The sequence below is a fragment of the Meleagris gallopavo genome, chromosome 5, assembly GCF_905368555.1.
Source record: "Meleagris gallopavo chromosome 5, MGAL_WU_HG_1.1, whole genome shotgun sequence".
Classification (NCBI taxonomy): Eukaryota; Metazoa; Chordata; class Aves; order Galliformes; family Phasianidae; genus Meleagris; species Meleagris gallopavo.
The window spans coordinates 48,106,099-48,127,542 of record NC_139408.1 but is presented as its reverse complement, the minus strand read 5'-3'; the positions used below and the strand labels follow the sequence as shown (position 1 = coordinate 48,127,542).

At 35.5% G+C, this 21,444-nt stretch overlaps 1 protein-coding gene across 9 annotated transcripts in view; it reads right to left on the bottom strand.

The window, feature by feature from the left end:
• EML1 (EMAP like 1) overlaps nucleotides 1-21,444 on the bottom strand; it is a 116,773-nt gene that overhangs the window by 4,317 nt on the left and 91,012 nt on the right. For all 9 annotated transcript variants that reach the window (XM_085225616.1, XM_085225615.1, XM_085225617.1 and 6 more), the window contains 14 exons: nucleotides 19,396-19,545; nucleotides 17,809-17,878; nucleotides 15,898-16,008; nucleotides 13,567-13,662; nucleotides 12,875-13,009; nucleotides 11,267-11,366; nucleotides 9,003-9,157; nucleotides 8,233-8,358; nucleotides 7,838-7,969; nucleotides 5,216-5,283; nucleotides 3,655-3,743; nucleotides 3,098-3,195; nucleotides 2,886-2,973; nucleotides 2,591-2,686 (listed from right to left, as the gene is read on the bottom strand). In XM_085225616.1, the coding sequence (XP_085081742.1) occupies nucleotides 2,591-2,686; nucleotides 2,886-2,973; nucleotides 3,098-3,195; nucleotides 3,655-3,743; nucleotides 5,216-5,283; nucleotides 7,838-7,969; nucleotides 8,233-8,358; nucleotides 9,003-9,157; nucleotides 11,267-11,366; nucleotides 12,875-13,009; nucleotides 13,567-13,662; nucleotides 15,898-16,008; nucleotides 17,809-17,878; nucleotides 19,396-19,545 (1,514 nt within the window). The remainder of the gene's footprint in view (nucleotides 1-2,590; nucleotides 2,687-2,885; nucleotides 2,974-3,097; nucleotides 3,196-3,654; nucleotides 3,744-5,215; nucleotides 5,284-7,837; nucleotides 7,970-8,232; nucleotides 8,359-9,002; nucleotides 9,158-11,266; nucleotides 11,367-12,874; nucleotides 13,010-13,566; nucleotides 13,663-15,897; nucleotides 16,009-17,808; nucleotides 17,879-19,395; nucleotides 19,546-21,444) is intronic.

The following is a 21,444-nucleotide window of genomic DNA, read 5'->3' as shown; positions in this document are numbered from 1 at the left end:
TGAACTGTGAATGCTATGCATGCTTATCTGTGATTCTTAACACGGTTATACTTGAGTGAGAAAATATCTGTACCTTAAGTCAGCCAGCAGTTACTGAACTACCAATATCCTAAATATCTCTTGTCCTAGATGACATGATTGCATCTTCTACAGCCAGTGGGATAATCCTGGCAAACATTTTAAAACTGCTCATGTTGGCTGCTCAGAGGCCACAATGTACTGATGGACAGAGTGACTTCCAACATTACTAGACTTGCTTCCAATTTCCCATGTTTCCAGTATCTTACTGCTTTTCAGTGAGGTCCTGAAAATAAATACTGATGGTCTTGAGATTATGCTTGTCAGTTGTTTCTAGAGATATAACAAAGTTCGTGTCAGTCTGATACTTTGAAAAATACCTAATTTTGAAATTTATTCCTCCCTACCCAAAGTAAAGGTCTTACTGATACTAACTGGGTTAGCCATCAGGTTATAGGTCTTCTAATTAAGACACACGAGAAAAAAGAAGTCTTAACACCTCAGCTTTCACATTATTAACTCTCCTGTTCCTCCTCTCTATGCAGCATCTCAATACTCGCTGTTTCTTCAATTATTACTGTACATGCCACAACTGTACATTTATATTTGATTGGTCCTCCAACAGATTCTACTTTCAGTATTCCTCTTCCATCTAGGTTTAACCAGTTTAACAGTTTAACCAAGTTGCTGTCTTGCTGCCATTTCTATCTTTCCTCTGTGCAAGCAGAGTTTCCAACCATCAGATCAGTTAAGGAATTGCTACACTTCCCCAACTCTTCCTTTCCAACTTCAGATATTCCCAAATAGAACTTTGGATTTATGCAGTTTGCCTCTCTGAAGTCCATTAATTTCAATTTGTTACTTTATTTTTCATCCTGTGTGACCTCCCTGATTCCAGTCATTCCTACACAGGATGTGTTCACACTCTCAGTAAGTTCATTCCACCTCAATGAATCCTGCCTGGAGTAAACTCCCTTCTAGTTCCTCATCTATTTTCCCTATGAAAATAGTTTTGAGATCTTGTTGGGTAGCCACTGTACTGCAATTCCTTTCCCAACAGACACTGGAATTGTTAAAAATTTCACATCCTAAGCAGTTCCTGTGCTTTGACTGATTCTGCTACATATTAGAAAAATTCAAATAGTTTATCCTTCTGTGAGGATGGGCAACATTGTCCTCACTAAAATTCTTTTTCTTCACCTGTAATTAAGTGTTATCTTTGTTCCTCTCCAGTCTGAACCTAACAGCGTATCTATGAATCCTCAATATATACAGCACTGTGTTCTTTATTTCTATATCACATACCCTTTTTGAATAATTTACACTCTTTCACTTCAAAATTTTATTTATTGATTAACTTCCTCACAATTTCTATTACATTAATAAAATAATATTTGCAATAATTACTCACGTTAACAGCTACCCTTATTTATTCCTCATACTTGTTGCTTTAACAGCAATACGTAGTTTAAAATAAACCTGTTCTGCATAGAAGACTAAGAATAAAAATGTCTGCAATGTTTCCATAGGTTCCCCATACGTGAATCTTTGACATTAAATGCAAAGACTTTGTAACTTTTTGTCAGATGTAATCCAATCCCAAGCACTGTGGACTTGAATACATTAACAGTTTTATGAAGGCTTTCATCCCTCATGTGAGAAAAGCATGATGTTAACATGCAGCCTTGCTCCTCTTACTGAGGCTGTGTGTTGTTGCGATACCCAAGCAGTGCCTGTCAGTTAAACATTACCAAATTTGAATGTTTCTTCCTGGCATATTGTTACTGCCATCCCATCTTTTAGGCTGTAAAAACATGTCCTTTCTGGCTGCTTTCAAACACATCAATGCATTTATTCTGCCTGAAACAAAGGCAAAAATTTTCTCTGCTTATTGTTTATACTAAAACAGACTCCTCTTTGAATGTATTTTATGGCTTCCTATGGCTCTTGCATTCAGCTTTAAGATGATCTGTTTAGCTCTGCACGTACTGTGGAATAAATAAAAATATACAGCACGCAATAGAACACAGCTCTTTCAAAAGCAGTAGAAATCCCTTAGAAACAATTCATTATGATTTTGTTACGTTTTTACTTCTTTCATGTCATTTAATTGTTGCATATTCTATCAAATTGGCATCAAATTACACTGAAGTATATAATGATAGGTCTGCCATCCCTTTTGTGTTTGCACAATAACCAGCGCAAAGGAAACTGGTCTGATGAGATTTGGCCCAGTGGCCACATAAATGACTGACAATTCAATAGAAATGGAACCTGAAATTGAAAGAGATGAGAAGGCAGCACTAGTGTGACAGAAAGGGCAAAGTGCAGTTTCGTTCTTTTCCTCTCACTTATATCTTAATTTAATATATATTCTTGCAGCTAGCAAGAATATTAAATCACGGCCTTTCTGGGTTGAAAGACGACGACAGATTGCAATAAGAATGGCGTAACAGAAGTTCTGTGTTTACCCCTGAAGTATGAATAGTCATATTTCACAAGAAAAAATTGGCATCCACAGTATTTGTGAATAACAAGAATGATAAAAGCTTGTGAGAGGAAAGATACTTACCAAAAACATGGAATCCTAAAGTACAGGTGTACGTGGCCCATTCTATATCTCTTGTTGTTTCAACACTCACTACTTGTTTACAAGCAGAGGGGATCCCTACAAAAAAAATAATAATAAAGAAAAAACAAGAAAGAGTATGATGAACACTTAATTTTCAAATCAGATAGATTTTGATTGCAGCAGATGAATTAAAACATATGGTCTATTTTGGCAGCTATGTGTTTCATTTAAATTTTAAATCTGAATTAGACTGCACAAATTGTTTACAAAATGGTTAAGTATGATTTTTACTTACAATACAGGATTTCATAGTCCCCCGAATTAGACACAAGATATTGTGAGTTAACAGACCAATCCAGATGAGTAATGAAGCTGGAATGACCCTACAAAGAGAAAAATGCAGCATTAACTGAACAGTATCTTTCTCATGATGTAACAACCACCACACTAATAGTGCTACATACTTATGGTGTCATTGAACCAGGAGGAAAAAGAAAGGTTACGTACCGAACACTTGCCAATTCTAGTGTACTTTCTTCCATTTTCACTCACACCATATATATAAATAGAGTTGTCGTGGGAACCTATTGCCAGGAAATTTCCATCTAAAAACACAACATACAACTGTAATTATTCCAGTAAGAAAAGTTATACTATAGGAACTGTACATAAAGTCTGCGATCTTGAAAAAGGATGGTCTTGAAAACTTCTGGTTTTTAAGTTGTGTTTGATGTGCGTGTCAAGGTTACAACGCTGCAAGTTGATACAGAAAATATTGCTATTAGAAATATATGGCACTTCTGGAAACAGCGACAGCCCATTTAGAGTTAACTTGATTGCAACAACCTGCACAGTTCAGTTGCATTTGTTTTCCCTTCCCAGTGAAGCCAGAACAAATGCAGTGAGTAGAATGGAGGCAGGAGGCTCCAGAGAGTAAGACATCAGTCATACAGGGACAATATTACACTGCATATTTATATTCAATTGAAGTATTTCAAGTGGGAAATGATCTTAAAACAAATAAATGCAAAGACTTAAAAAGCAGTAAATAAATGCTCCCAAACCTGGTGAGTAACGCATTACAGACAGCTGTTCGTTTCCATCTGTGTGTACAGTGACCAAGTCTTTTGTTTCTGTGTCAAACACAAACCACCTGTTGTAAATACAGAAAGAGACTAATAAGCCATTCCATAAGAAATTTAAATCTACTTTGTTAGCCAACTTTTGTTCTGTCAAAAAAGCATAAGTTTCACACCAGTGAAAGAAAAACAGCAACTCCTACTCATTTTGCTTTATTATTACTTTACCAGGACAGTTCCTTTCCAATGTTTTTTAACCAGAATAACTATGTGACATTGACCCAGATAGCAATCCTCAGATTTTATTGTTATACTCTGTGCTCTTCATTAGAATAACGAAAAAATTATACTTAATGACCCTTCTCCTTTAAGATTCCTCTATGCTATATTAACAATTCAATTGATGAGTATATTAACTCCTAGAACAAAAGAATCTAGACCATTCTCTTTTGATGTGATGATTAGCTTTATTAATTTACTTTTAATTAAAATTTAATTTTGGTATTATGTACAAGGGACAAATATAAAAATTGCATTTCAGTACTTGCATCAAAGCATTAATGACAAAATATAGTGCTGATGATAATCTAATGAAAAGAATCCTCACAAGGCTTCTAACATAATTCTGGGGACAAATAATCAAATACTCTTGGCTCACAGCCTATAAGCATTCTGTATGTTTTCTGTTAAGCACAACTGCTTTCAGTACTAATGGCAAAGTCTGCCCTCAAGTGACACTAAAGGAGAGGCTGAAATTATGGCAAAGGCAATCTGTTACGACTTGGACAACCCCAGTTAAACCAAGGGTCTGCCACAGATCCAGGATGTGACCAGTGACTCAATCTCTTCTATAAAACAGAGGTACTATTTTTCACCCAGCTTTTTGTCTGTCTTGTCTACAGATTACATTCTTCAGGCAGAAGAAGCCTCTTCATATGCATTTTAACACCACGTCTAGCACAGCGAGACATTTGCTGAAATTTTGTTAAAGCTTTTTGACATTAGTGCATCAGAAATAATAAATCACTTATTAGATCTTCAAATGAATATTCTTTTTCTAAGAGATTTCCTTCATGCTGCCTTCTAAGCCTCAGACAAGCTCTCTGTATACACCAGCAAATTTAATTGCTTGTCTCAGACTCCTCCATTCAACTCTCCTTTGCCACGATGGACACAGATTTAACACATAGGTCACTGGTACCATGAAAGCACCTTCCATCCACCATCTGATGCTGACCCAAGACTATCAGTTCTGCCAAAATCTGCCTCCTGGCACTGATCTGAGATTGTCACACTCTCAGGGCAGAAACCATTTCTTCATTCCATGTTCATGCAATACTCAGCAAACAGTGCACTACTCCAAGAGTAGAATTTCTCAGCACTAAAGGATCACAAATAAATTTCATTCTCAAATCCAATTCAAATCAGTGGGGGATGAACATATATCAGGCACACATCTGCAAGTCAAGAACATGAACTTGGATGCAGTGAGCTGGAAAAATCGTGCTGTTTGTTGGTGCCCAAGGCATATATCTGTGCATCTTACCTTCCAGTTAGCGTCCCTACTGCAACGACAGCTGCTGAAGGATGAAAACCTGAAGACTGTGCTGGATCCTAAAATGTCGCACAAGGAAACATTTGTTTTTAACAGTCCAAGTAATAACAAAGAACAAAATTATCTTCTGCAGGAACAGAGTAAGCTTCTTTTTCATTTTTTCTTTAAACAAAAATTTGAGAGGAAAAATAATACCATTTTTAACTGATTGAAATATTACCCAATAAATTTTTCTCTCTGTACAAGGCTACTGTTTTCTTCACTATCTAACCTAAAAGTAACTTGTCAAACGATTTCATAGTAACAACACTGGCAATGGCAACTTCAACAAATTACAAATAGCTTAAAAAAAACAACTCCGATGTAATGGACCCACCGCTGTTGCCATCAGCCTTTCTCAAAAGGATAAATAAAGGTGAGCAAAGCAGCTTAAATATTTCAGTAAAAAATTTCTTGGAGATTGCTTTCTATTTGCAAAACTACAGCTGTATATTCATTGAAGCTCATGGGAAGCCATAATCAGCTGCACTTCAGTCCTGTTTTTCAGAGGACACCACAGATAAGCCAGTAGAAACTTTGACCTTTTTGAGCTGATGACTGCTTTGTTCCTGAAACAGCTGCTTATCTGGCTAATAGATCCGTTCAAATTCTCATCTTCAAGTAATGAGATAATTACTTGTAAGTGCTCTCCTCTTTAGAATACAGGAGAGCAAAGTGCCAAATTTTGCACTTCTCTTCCGATTACAGGCCTGAGAAAACATTCCTGTCACAACAAATATATCAGAATTACTGATCTATTATTTCCTAAGCTTTATAGAAGCTGTATGCATAAAACCATACCTTTACACCTAGAAAGCCTACCAGAATGGATGCTAGGCAATTTGGTTTAACTTATCAATGATTTTCATAGTCTAAGCGTGCTAGTAATAATTTTATGTTGCATTTGGCATCCTGGTAATACTGTAATTTGCAAACACATTGAGATTTTAGCAAGTCTCATGATTTAACTAGCCTGCACTATTCCTATGGACTAAAGGGAGGTAACTTATTTTTAAATCTAAATCACATTATCACATCTTAAATCCTAAAGTGATCAGGAGGTAAGAAAATGTAATTACTTGTCTGCCACTCAACCCTAACTCTTAGTATTTCTAATTCCCATTTTTATAAGATAAATGGGAACTACTATTATTTCTTTAATTTCTTGTACTATGCATCAAACTGTCTTTATAACCTAGGCACTGACCTATGAAAATGCTGCTTAATTCCTAGAGCAGCAGAACTTTTGATTTGGACTCTTCAATCAATTTAATTCAGAAGCTTTTCACGTCAACAAAAATACAGATCCCAGAACATATGACTGGTTTGGACAGAACAAACACCTTTATCTGCATTCCCAAGAGGGATTTAACAAATGCACACAACTGGTGCAGGGTACTACAAAAGACAGTATAGCAAATACCATTCTGTTAAGACTTTTGATCATCTTGCATTTATAACACACACATTGTATTCACTATTATCAATACTAGCTTCAACTTTAAATGTTACGGGGGCCTGAATAACGAGCAAATTTTTCATGAAAAAAGTTGCATGGTTAAGAGTTTTGAAACTTCATGTGAACTAATAATTATTTATTGCATTGCACAGAAAGCAATATGAGGTTTATCTGTAAGTTACTGGCTACAATTTTATTTGTAGACCTGAGTATTTGATATATCTATCTATCTATATATATCTATGCCATTTTCTGGCATTTTTTTTTCCTGAAGCAATTTTTTGAATGTTTCCACTATACGGAAGGCAGATAAGAAACACAAAGAAAAAAGCTTGGATGATACTGTTCAGTATACTCATCTCCAAAGAATACACCTATAACAAGATGCGAATAGAAGACTGATTAGAGGGAAAGAAAAAAAGCAACGGTGGCATCTCAAAACAGAAACAAAAGCATCACTTCAGTCTCTGGGAGAAAATAAGGTCGTCTTTTGGATAAACATTTAGAGATAGAATTGGTGTCAAAAAATTTGTTCAAAAAAATCTGTTCCTGGAGATTTATGTATAAATTAAGATCAGGTTATCACATAGCCAGTAGGAGTTTGCATATGAGCAGATGAGTGCCTAAGTACCATATAAAACCAAGTTTATACTCTGTATTCTGTACCTAGACATGAAACTGATATCAGAGACATGACAGTACATTCCAAAAAATGTGTTTTCTTTTGTGGCTACAATGTACTAAAAATCCCAATAAAATATAGAACACAGATAAAAACTAAAAAAGACACCAAAGAATTCTTTTCCTCTTTAATTTTTACTATTACCAGGACAGCAAGTGTAAACCAGATCAGAAATACTTTTAAATTATAAATACTTCCTTACATTTCCTAGTTAAAAAAAAAAGTTTTGAAAGTCAGTAACACACCTCAACGACACGCAGCACAAACATCCATACAACCCGGGGTATAAAAGCTTTGGTTTTAATAGTCTTCCATTTTCAGAAAAAATTTTAGATCCATTTTTGATTCTTAGAGCTAACACTAAGATACTTTACATCAATAATTGTATTAAAAACTCAAACTGAGAAACACTGTCAAAGGAGTCAACTTTTACCTCTATAATCTTGTTCCAGATAGGACGATGAGTCGTAGCATCCCAGAGGGTAATGTGTTTGTCGTGTCCGCAAGTGAAGAACTGAGGTTTAGAGGAATGGACTGCAAGTCCCCACAGCTCATCAGTGTGACCCTATACAAACAAAAACATTTTTTTAACGAGGACAATAACAACAAAGCTAAGCATGTTTAAACAAGTTTAAGGTGAGTAAGTTACATGTTAACACATTAGAAAACTATGTTGCTTTGGATAGATGCTAATAACCTATTAAGTTACATTTCTTGCCAAAAGTACTATAATCATAAATGAAATAGATTCATATTTAGGGAGTTTATGTCTGACTCCATACTTTTGTAGCTATTACATACCTAAAGACTTGAAAGGCAACAGCTTACCTGGGTTATAGGGAAAAAATCTCCTGACAGTGTCCCCTGTAGGACAAAATTTCTGGTTGTTCCTATTAGCACAACATCACCTTTTCCTTCAGCCACTGTTCTTATTGGACCAAATTGCTCTGGAATCTGTGTTCAGAACAGACAACATACGCAAGTCAGACTACAAGATGATTTGTCAAGTGTGACTTTTTTTTTCTTAAAGGCATATGGCCTAGCAAATGCACTTTAAAGTGCTGCACAGAGAAGAAACAAAAAGGATGGAATATACGTTCTTGATTTCCAGAAGTTTATAACAGCTTGCATCGAACAATCCTTATCTATAGAACATTATATTTGTAAAGATAAGCCAATAATTTCAGCAAAGAGAAAAGGTTCTTTCATGCAGCGTTAACTCGATCATGTTTTAACTGCAACTATGATATCAGATTAAGCATTTTCATTCAGAGGTATTATCAGGCTTCATATCACTGGTATACAATACACCTGCAAGGTATGTGCCTTTAATTACAGCATAGGTTCTGAAAGAATCACTGCCGGTCTCCAATATAAAATGCAAGAGAAAATGTAAAATTTAAAATATCAAGGAATACCAAAATGTGAATTAGGCTACCACAGGCTTATTGTCACAGGGTATCACATTTTACTGTTGATTTGTTTTTTCACAGAATGCATATCCGTAAGGAAAGAAAATGATTTCAAAAGCAGTCTTCAAAAGGCAGCTTGAATTTCAGTTTGAGCAACAGAGTAAATTTAAAGATAGCTGATTTCACCTCAGTTTTGTGAAGTTTTTGGTAATTTCCATTCCAAGATATTAACTTTCGGTCTTTTCCTCCTCCTGACACCAGCGTGCCATCTCGCAGCATGCAGAGTGCAAATATTCCACCCTCATGTGCCCCTTGAACCGCATGGCTTATTCTGTTGGTGCCTGGATATAAGAGAAGAGACACTGCTAGTGAAACCACTCAGCTTAATAGCTCTTTTTTCCCCGGGCTTTATTTCTTTCTCCATTTCTCTACCTGCCAAGGATTACATCCAAAGAATGCTAATGTTGGGAATGGAGCATTGCGCCAAAACACTCATATCCACAAAAGAGACTACATTAGTCCATCCTAAGAACATATTCTCCTGCATGGCAAAAATGAGAAGTATTCATACTCCTAGTCAAATACAAACAAAGCTGAACAGGTTCCCTTAAGCTTTTCTTGGGAAGTTGACCTCATGTTTGATCTGAAGTAGCACTATGCACATTATTAACAATGAAACAATAACCCAACCTCTTTTTATCCTCCAAGGACATTCCACAGCCATCAGAAACCTTGCTTGTACTGAAGACAAGTCTTTTCTGGTCTAGCATAAGGTGTTGAATCACATCCCAAGAGAGCAGGTACCTCTTTATTGATGAACGTAGTATTTTCAAGTACCTATTTAGCCTCAATACACCTCCACAACAATTACAGTAAACATCTCTAACTTGAGAATTGTTACAATTATGAAATATAAATAAATTATTTGTGGTTCTGTTACTTAAAAATGCACTGTAGCCCAAGTGAGGGATGGGTGCAAGTTAGGAAAAAACAATTGTTTTGTCAGCCACAGAATCACATTTCCTTCTAGCCACACCTATGGACCAAAGTGTCAGCTACAAATGTTTTCAAATAAGGGAACTTCTCCCTAGGGCTACTCTGTACTGGTGGGATCAGTCCAGCCTCGAACACAAAGCTCTGAGTAAAAATCAGCAAAAACATAGAAAATTAGTTGCACTAAGTTGTACTAAGAAACAAGAACAAAGGTGGTGGTGTTTGTTTGCTTGTTTTCCAACCCCAAAAAACAACAGAGGTGAGGAGATACGAAGTAATTCCCTTTTGTGTCTGGGATGGGGTCAGGACAGACCACTTGCAGCCAAAGTAGAAGAGTACTGGCACGAAGCAAACTGGCACCTGAGCACTGCACTGACCCTGCCATGCCAGCAGCTGCCACTATCTCCCTTGTTCACTGTCAGTCCAAAATAACCAAGAGCAGGAAGGGGAGGGACTACACAATTTCTGAACTTCGTTTCATTGCAGTGTTCAAATGTCTTGGTTTAAAGGAGAAAGACAAGGAGAATTAGAAAGAAACTGAGGTTCAAAAACAATACTCAGCTCCATCCACAACAGTGTCATAATACACCAACTGCCCAAAAGCACAAACAGAAAACTAATAGCTTCTTAGCTAATAGTCCTCAGAAGGCAAAAGTCTACAAAAACAAATGAGTAAGGTCCAACTGTGTAACTGATTCACCATATTGCTTCCAGGTCATCTGTTCCTCACTTTATGTATTTTGGGAAAAGGCACAAAGTAAATAAGGAGCAGCTGTCATCCATATTCCTTATTATTTTTCTAATAAGCTTCCTTTAGAGGATTCTCCTTATTTCTAAGCACAGCACCTCACATACTAAGTGAATGTTTAGGATATTGCTACTGTTTGTCTTCCAGTAGAAATTGCTTTCTGCTGCTTAAAATAGTCTTTTCTTAATAGAAAATGTATTTTAAGAAGTTTGTCTTATTCATCTGTTCTTTTGAAATAAAGCTGAAGAATTCAATTTGACATGCATATATTTTAGTCTGGCATCCTAAGGAAACAAACCTATTTGTTCTCTTTTAAAGGATACGTCAACAGGCATAACTTTTGCAAACACAATACAGAGTGGTGATATAAGTAAGAGTCTGAGATCATCGATTATATTTAACAGTGTTTCTTGTTACCACCTTGATTAAGGAAATTAATTTTTCCTGCCATTTCTTATTGTCAGTAAAATTCTTATTTAACAGGATAGCTTTGTGATTCATCTTTTGATCACAAGGAACATTTCTACACAACTTTGTGCTGCAGCAGTCATCTATAAGTTATTTAAGAGCTGGAGAGTTCATACTGGAATGGCTTTTACAAAGAACAAGATAAACAGGATTTATTCTTCTTAAAATGAGAATACACTTTAGTAAAAATTCCGAGTTTTTTTATAATAAATTTTCACTATTAACTTCAATCTTTTCTTACCTTTCCCCCAAACCAAAATGTTTCCACTCGAGTCTCCTGTAATAGTATCACCATTTTCAGAAAAGGTCACACACAGGACAAACTTTGGCTTCTCTTGTTTCTGTATGGTTATGAAAAATATACACTCACAGCACCACACAACCCATTCATCTTAATTGTATGCATTTGAGTCATTTAGTTTAGTCTTATATAATTCTACTATGAATCAGATGGAGTTAAGAACATTCCTAAGTCTAAACAGTCAATATGTGCAAAGACATCACTTGAGGATGGAATCCTAAAATGACACCGTTCAGCTACAAGATATGGATGCATTCATTGAGGTGGCCTGAAACAAGACCTGGAATGTTCAGATATGAACAGAATTCCCCAATTATTTCCGCATCTCAAATTCTTAAAGTTTAGAAATGGCCAAAGATGAATGCAAGCTTTGTTATGAGTATTTTTAACACCAGGTATTATGAGAATGTTTGGCTGTAATATAAAGCTTAAGAAATCGTCTCTTGAAAGAATCCTAATGTTTGATAACAGAAATTTTGTTTTGAGACCCTATATTTAAGGTGCTGACAGCAACAAATAGCAAAATGTATAAGAGGACAAATTTTACAGGCTAGTAGTGTTTCAGGATATTATTTACAATGTTTATTGATTACTAGTTTGCATGGTCTCCTTTCTCCCTCAAACTATGAACTGTTACTGATCGAGATCACCAGTTTTACATTTGCAATAATGGAACCATGACAGAGGCCAAAATCTGTAAAAGTAGTTTTGAAGTTAAAAATAAAGACTAACCAAATTTAAGTATGTCATCTAGGTATCTCATCCCTTATTGATATAAACTACAAAAACTGACATAGCTAAACAGTTGTGATTTTGTTGTTTTTTTTTTCTTTTTTACTGTACTTGCAATTAATGACTCCACAGGCAGTTAACCTGGCCCTACTGTACTTATCTACAGTCACTGCAAACATTGCTCCTTTGTGCATGCCACTGCTGTGAAGCTTAGTCTGTATTTAAGAACAAAGCCTTATCAACGCCTTGAAATGAAAATATTTACCAAATAGCATCCAGCTCAATCTGGATTTGTATTACGTATGCCTATGTATCTGAACAGAACAGAATTAAATTAGAAGATATTCACAAAATTTCTAACTGCAGTAGGGGGGAGATTGTCTTTCCTCCAACCAAATAATTAAAAAAAAAAAAGACATCTTTTTTTCTCTTTTAACTTGAGGTAAGCATAAGGAGTTTTAAAGTAATCTTATTTTACAGGTACTATTTTATTTTTAGGTATATAAAGAATATATGAAAAGGAATGCAAGGAACAGAATGGTAACTGCATTTCTAAATCTCATTGTAGTGACAATCCATGCAAACATCCAGTGGGCAAAGAAATTATTTCAGCACTTACCAGCCCTGAAAAGAAGCTGAAGTTGCTTTTACATTGCACTCCAAAGACTTATTGCATCATAACTAATGATAACACAAGTGCAATCTAAAGTTCTATAAAGTTTCAAGTTTAATCATGACCATGCTGCTTTGATTTCCTCAAGCTCTTACCTCCATATGATTGTACCATTAATATAAACAAAATTAAATAAATTTTACCTCAAATAATCCTTGCTTTTTAATAAGGGAATTCCCTTCTAGTGTCCAAAAATAAAGATGTGATTTTCCACAAGTAACTATTATATTTGTATCAGTGGGGTGAAAATCTGCAGCAAATACAGCCTCATTAGAGCACTTGAAAGGAAAAAGAAAAACAGCGTATCAAAATTTAAAACTCAAAGAAAACAAAATAAGATGAAATTATTCTCTAGTTAGATAAGTTGATCAACTCCTCATATAAGAAACATTTTTAAGCCACTTATTTGTCAGAGTAGATTAAGATGTTTTAATAGAATATTCTGAAGAAACACAGCCAAATACTTTGTGTTTTTTAAGTTAGTATCTAAGGTTATTCTTTAAAACTACGTCTATCTAGTCTATCTAGTGCATAGCTCTTTATACTCTTTATGAGACTTAGTTTAAGATGCTTCTTTTTGGCACCTAGTTCTCCCGTTGAGGCATAGGCCTTTCTACTAAATTCAAGACTGAACACAGCATTTTTTTCTTTTTTTTAAATAAAAAAGCTATTAGGGAAATCAATAGCAAAAAGAAACATTCCCTTTCCTCATGTTCTTTGATTTTATAAAATGGAAAGTGCCTAAAAAGGCACATGTCTTCTTTATAAGAGACATTTTATGACAAAAAAATTGTAAGATTGTAAGAAAATAGTACAAAATATCTTATAGCAACACCTTCACATCTGCCAGCTTTTCTTCCTTCTGCCAGTCCCACACAGAAAGCACGTGGTCATTTGAGTCATCCACTGAGCAAAGGCTGCTTCCTCCATTCTGTTGCAAAACATAGAAAACATTAATGTAGCAACCAATAAACATTAGAAACATATAGGAAAACATTCCAAATAATTAAATACATATAGATGAAAGTGACTTATTTACCAGTTTGCTACCATTCTATTTATCCTAGAGAACTTCCTGACATGTAATTATTCACTGGATTTTTAAAAAATAAAGTTAAAAGGGATCTAGAAGAGGAACACTTGCAAACTGCAGAAAATCAGACTTTGTAAAGAATGAGGTAAGTGTCTCTTTTTAAAAATTCAGTGACAGATCTTCCCAAAGGCAAACTACACATCATCAGCTGCACCTTTCAAGTTTTTTCCTGATGATTATACTGAGTTTGTTTCTTGACCAATTACTTCTTGCCAGATCTGCTATGGACACAGGGAACGATTTTACTCATTATATAGCAATAATGGATCAAGATTAGGGAACAGACTAGAAAATAAATGGCTTATTTCTGACAGACATCTTTTTCATAGTTAGGTCTTCTGTCAGCCTTTCTAATCTTAACAACCCTAATCACTTTAGCCTTTCTTCATGTACCAGATTAGCTAGATCTTCTCCACACCCATTTTTCTTGATTACTTGATGAAGATCCAACTGATGCTCAACATGAGCTGAGGGGAGATGACGACATCACAGGTCTCAGTAACAATTGTATAACCACTGACATCTTTTTCCAAGTGGTAGCTATACAGAAAGGTAGCGTTCAGACCATTTTTTCCTCATTTTGAGGGGTTAATTCCTAGTTTTGTGTCTATGGTAGAATAAATAATCAAGTGATATTTGAATAGGTTGGAAAGCAGTAAGACATGAATATTTATCACATTGTTGCTGGTATTAAACACACTAGCTTTGACTGCACCTGAGCATGCTGGAACAGAACGAGCCTATGGTTACACAAGCATTCCTTTGGCAGCAATTCTGACAGTCTTGTATCTGCCATACATAGCACAGCCACTTGTTGCTGCCAGCAGAAAAGTTTGGGCTATCAACAGGGCTGTTTCCTGTTTAGGGAACAGATTGGTTTTGGAGGAAAAAGAATGAAAAAGGGGCCCAAACAAACTACTTCATTTTGTTATATAAAAGTTTGCTTGGTTGCTTTTGTGATGGATTAGCTCCCTAGTACATATCTCAGACACAGCTACAAAAATAATTGTGCCAACACAAACCAAAAGGAGACAGACAGGAATTAGCAGCCTGAAGACAGGGTTGTCTGAAATGAGAAAAGCAACACTGCTATAGAATGGGAAGTGATGCTTGAAACAATGCTATGACTGTGAAATCACAGCATAAACACATTAAACACTCACTTTCTTGTGACATCTGCCAATAGCAATACTCTACTATAAAGCAAACATTATCCTCCAAAGCTGATCTTGATCTGCATTCTTTCACTTTCATAGCTAATCAGCTCCCCCAATTTACTCCACACTTTAATTCCTATAAAATATTGTCACCAATAAGTTTCACATATTTATGGAAACTTTCACTGATGTACATTTTGCCTGTGAAATACATCTCTTTTTTTGAAATGTCAATGAGACAATTGGACAGCAATATACAAACTCTTTTCTAAACTTGTGCGACAGTTTACAAACTCTTGTTTTCATACAGGACTTAAATACCACGTCATCTTTTTTTTTTTTTTTTTCTTTTTCCTCACCTTGGTGGACTAGAACTTAAAGCATGTTGCCATGAGGCTAACCACTTGATTCCAACTCTTTAATGCCCTTTACCATATGCCTTTGCTGCTTTCAAGTGAAAGATTTTGCCTCTCCCATGGTACTCCCACTTTCTAAGTCCAAAATCTGAGATACAGGTCATTATAAAGGCCTTTTATTAGTCTTTCTGGTAGAAAAAAAAAAAAAAGCACTAAGAAAGTAACTTAATTTTATTTAACAGAGGGAGAATCTCACTGAGATGATTAAAGAAAAAAACAGAAGTTCTTCTACAAATATCTGTCCCTGAAGAAATTAATTCCACGTTAGGGTATGCACAAGGTAGACCTCTGAGACTGCTGAAATACTGCTAACTTTAAGAATGGCAGAAATTGCTGGAAACAACTAGGCTGTAAGCTCTCTCCCTCTAAATAAGCAGCTTAAGAAAAGAGACTAAAAAAAAAGTTTGGACACTGGTTTTGTTAAGGAAGCTAAATTTGCAAGGCTTCATAGACCTGTTTAGCAAACATTCTCAATATGAATATTGTTTTACTCTACTTACAGATTTAGAAAAAGCAATGCAAGTGACAGCTCGGTCAAAAAAACCCATTCCAATGACATGCAGTGTGTTCAGAGTTACAGAATCCCAAACACGTACATGTGGTGGTAATTGCTGTAAAAATAGACACAGACATAACTGTTGAAACAATTTTGGACAAAAACATCGGGATTAAAAATAAAATTGTGACTGCGTCCAAAAAACATTCTAATACAAGTTAAGTTACGAAAGCTACTGGAACTTCTCTAGAGCTGACCACATACACTATAAATCATTTGCTCATTACTATGCCTAGAGCCAATATCTAGGATTGACCATCCAGAGTGTACAGCATGTCAAACCTCACCCATCTTTCTTTCTAGACCACAGAAGTTAATGAAGCATATACAGTGTCTATAAAGGGAAAACTTTTGTTGATAGCGTTGCAACACAGGACCTACTGCAGGCCCAGGATCATCAAACATAATTTTGGCTCATATCATAGAATGGCTTAGGCTGGAAAGGACCTTAAAGATCATCAAGCTCCAACCCCTGTGACATGAGCAGGGTTTTGTCAACCACTAAATCAATCTATATCAAACAGCAAGTGCAAAAAGATTAAGAAATTCCGAACTAATTAATGCCAATATCATAAAAATAGGCATAGGAGAAATTATATATTCCTGATTGTTCTTTACAACTATAATAAGAACTACGTTTTTGTTTTTTCTTCCTGCTAACCAAATTCATGGTACTTATTAATGGCCTAAGAACACCTGCTCATCTATGAAAATTATGTGCCTCCCTCCCCCCAGTTGGTGACATCCGTAACACAAAGGGAGCCCCAATGCATACACAAGGACTAGAAGAAAATGTACCTCAAAGCCACTAGAGGGCAACCCCTGGAAGCACATACTAAGTTTTATCTTCAAAATAACTAGCAATTTAACATAGAACCCTTTTTTTTTTTCTCCTCTTACAGAAAAAAAAAACCCTATATTTAATTCTGTGGATTTTTCTTATAGAAATGGCTTTTACATAGGATTACCCATATACATCAAAATTTTAGATTTTATTTCACAAATGCAGTCATAAACATTAGCATCTATGAAGCTTAAAAACAGAAATACCAGAGATTTCTCCAACACACAACAGAAATTAAGCCAGGTGAGTAACTCAACATTGTATTTAGATCATTTAGATAATATTATATTTAGATAACTATCATAGTGGGTGCTGTTTTTCTCAGTTACTTAAATCCCCAATATAAGCATGATTTTTAAAATCTCCCTTACAATTCTTCTTTGATGTCTGTCAAAAACTTTGCAGCACTATGAATCAGCTGCATATTACACAAAAACTTTTTATTCACCCTTTTCCTACCTCTGCTTGTATTCATTCATTCTCATTTTGTCTCAGGTCTTAAAAGCAAGGATAAGTAATGAATTGAATAATTTTCTAGCTTATAAGTGAGCTTCACAGCAGAGACAATAATAAGAAAATCATTTCTGTCTTGATAATGAAATTTTTTTTACCCAGGAAAAAGGTGTCCATTTTACTTATACTTTGTCTTGGTAGTTGTGGTCAGGAATGAAGTGCTATAATGTACAATGAAATCCCCTCTGCTTCCCTTCTTTTTCCCACTTCCATCTTCATTCTCAGGTTTCCCTTTCCTTTTCTATCTCTTTTGGAGCCCAGTTCCCAAATTTCCTTTCTCTGTATAAGTAATGGAACCAGAAACGACTGACCTTGATAATGGAACAGAATAAATTTGATATTGTGCAAGAGGCATTCTCAAATTAAATTTTAATTGTGTTCAACTCCATCATTTAAAACCAGTTTAAATGCAACATGAAAAGGATATAATGTGCATCTTCTCAATTATACATCCTCGTGAAATAAACACAGTGGTACGTCAACAAAGGGGTTACTCACTTTTCCATCCTTGGATGTACCTGCAACTTGACCTGTTGCAATAGTGATCCTGTCAGGATGGACAGCCAGGCTGAAAAGGAAAGAGAAACAGAAAAGAAACTTAAAGCCATTTATTATACATTAAATCAAATTTTTACCAGACACTGCAGCAAATAGCCTTATTTTAGTTAGACAAACATACATATCAACATTTTAAAAGCATGAAACCAGAACTGACTAAATTATTTTTATGCTTTTTATTAAAAAAAATATCTTATAATGGTCTGGTCAGTAAGGTAAGCACATTCTAAAGACAGTCCTTCAGAACACTTGTTAACTCAAACATATGACAAATTGCTTAACAGAATGTGTTGACCAGATATTCAGCAGGTTTTATGGGGTGACACCAAATTCTTCATCAAAAGGTGAGGAAAAAAGAAAAAAAGTCCTGTAGTTACTGAGAAATAGTAACGCTGAAATTAAGAATCAAACTGTTTTCTAAAATTAAAATTGTTAACACTGTACTCAGTGTTAAAGTCTAAGAAAAAGCAGTCCAAATTCTGTACTAAAGCACAGCCTAGAGGGGAGAGCAGAGTCCACTCTCATCTAAATTTTTATCTTAATTCTTTTTTCACTTCAGCTGCTCTGTATACTGTTCTACACGTGAAATACCCCGAGAAATGAATGGTGACAATAATTCACCCAGCTTTTTAACAGAGAACTGTATCCCACTTGCTCATAAAGAAGACAGCTTTGAAATTTCTGAAGAGTTAGAAAAATTTAGAAAAAAAAAAATGGGATGGAACAAGTCCAAGTTAAAATCTCCTTGTAAAACTATTAGATTATACAAATAGTTCAGTTTTATGAAACACACAACACAGATTTGATTATCAGGTCTATTTTGGGGATTCATGGACAACAGGTGTTTCATAAAGCTAAATTTAAAGAAGGGATGTCAAGCTCAGTTCATATATTATGGCTCATCAGATAATCTGGCTGCTCTTTCTCAGCAAGTAGATGCATACAGTCAAGACAAACCATGTACTGATATGCCAATTCAATGATACTGGTATTTCCTGATATCTAGCACCCATAAGCTTGAAAACAGAAAAATCACTGAAGCCCAAGCTGGCATGCCTGCATGGCAGAAAGACCAGATAGCTCTGGAGCAGCATGTAGGATATCTGCCATGATACAGACATGCTCAAAAACTGCTGAGGAAAATAGGAAAGAACGCGTATGAAGATTAACCATTCTATCCTACTTGAAAAAGGAAGCAAGGGGAACCTAAATTAGTCAATAATTAGTCCAAAACCAGAGCAATTAAAATTAGTAGATTTATGATCAGATTTCTTCATGTTTGTATTTTTGATGTAAAAAGTGCAAGTTACGGAAAATAAGTTTTCTCGAGTAAATACACCTTTATCGTGGGTGCCAGACCTTTATGTTATTGTCCAAGTACACTGTTAGATATACAGAACCAACATATGCCTGACTTGAGAGGTTAGATCATTTGAATTTTCAAAACTACCTTAGCAGCAAATGAAGTATTACAAGATAAATATTGCTTTGAGAGAAAAGAAAACTGAAGTGTAACAGGTAACTCACCACTTCACGTCATCATTATGACCAGTGTAATGTCTCTGAAGTTGTTCTTCAACGTTGAATAACACAACTACAGATGCGATGAAATACACAGTTTCACCCGTCGGAAGAAGATACAGGTTACTGCGACAGTCCCGACCCCGATATCCATAGCTAGCATGTTTGTCAAGCTGCAATAACACTACTTATGAATTAAGAATGTTAAAAATAAGGAAAAATGAAACAAAATTCCTGATAGTTGGCATCTCCTCGCTTGAGCGCAGCTTTATCACTTAAAACCCTCCAGAACAGTAGAGAGAATCAAAGCATTTCATTGCTTGAATGCCTGCAAATCTACATATCGCACCAAAAAAATACACAGTAGAAGAGACAAAGACAGCATTTTGTAGCCATAGCACCCCTTCAATATCCTCCAAAATTTTCTAAATGCGAGACTAAGACAATACAGCAATTCTAATGCTGTCCCAAGTGTATTTACCATTTATACGGGTTGACAAAATAAAAACTTGGACTTGATGGAAACACTGGTAAGCCATTCAGTACATCTCCCTGCATTACATTAGGGGGGGACTGCATTATCCTTTGTTCAGGTTGATTGATTTCATTATTCTGGTCATTACCAACCAGATGGATAAAAAAACATAGAACAGTTACATCATACGTTCTGATTTATTTTTGTAGCATTTAAAAGGCAGCGGCCCCGATTCTGATGCTCATCATATCAACACTAATTTAAAATTAATTCAATAAACTAACTGGAATTAATCCAGAAATAATCTCATTTAGACTGAATGTGAATTCAGTCAAATTACGTAGTTTTATTTTTATGAAGAGTCATCAGGGACTACAACTATTTTGGCTTTCCCTTTTTATGGTAAAAGAGAGGAACAAGATTAGCAGAATTCTGGCAAAACAGAAGAGCACTGTAATTCAATCATTATGGAGAATCTGGCCACAATGGATATGCAGAAAGGTACTGCTGAAACCCTCCATTACCTGATACTATAAATATATTTGTGCACTACTCCCTCCATAATCAGTGATAACACAGCCAAACTAAAAGATCCATGGTAGCACAGGACTACAGGATTTTAGTAAGGACTACAGTTATTTTACTCCTAAAACAAAAATTTAAATAACAGCTGGCTGCTGGTTTTTTATGTTTGCTTTTAATATATGTAATGAACTGCATGCACAAACATTAAAAATACATTAAAAAACATTCAAAAATACGACTTTTAAATTCCCAAATTGGCATTTTTTAGGCAAAGTTCCTTTAAATTTGAGATACTTAAATCTGAAGAAATGAAAGCAACAAATATTTTTAAGTTATGAAGCATTATCAATTCCTAACATGTCTGTAAAGATAAGATACTTCTCTAGATCACAGACATTACTCAATTTGTTTAAACTTATTGTTCTCTGTAAAGCCACAACCAATTGAACTCAACAACATTCACCGAGTTCAGCAAAATATAATCAAGTTGATAACAAATTAGCAGCTTATGTTAGTGTAAGAAATAGAATTTTTTAAAAAGGTAAAAACATTATATAGACCTTCATGAGGAAGAAATCACGGTGCCTAGAAGTAGCTATTACATGGAAAAGATCGCATTCTTTAGGAAAAATCTCCTTTCTTTACCATTCTTCCTGTTGGGAACAATGCTGCATTCAACAGCATGACCGCTGTTGTCAAATATTCAGTTTCTTTCTAGCCATCCTTTTTCCTCAGATTTAAACTCCTGGGGTTGATCTCTCCTCCTCACAATTTCCCACACTCAGATTTGGTGCCGTCAACTTTGATTTGGTGAACTGGCACTTCAGCGAATGTTATCTTGACCTTTTCTTTTCTCTTGGCCTGCAGCCTTTGTTACAGACCTCCCGCTTACCAAACGAGCTGCTCTCAAAACGATCTCTGCAGATTGCTGCCCTCTCCCTGATCTACCCAGTGCTGATGTCCTCTGCTTGGCACTGCCACCTCTGCTCCAGCCCTCCCTCACACTTTATCATTCAGCATTTCTATTTCTTCACATCTGAATGTATCTGAATCTG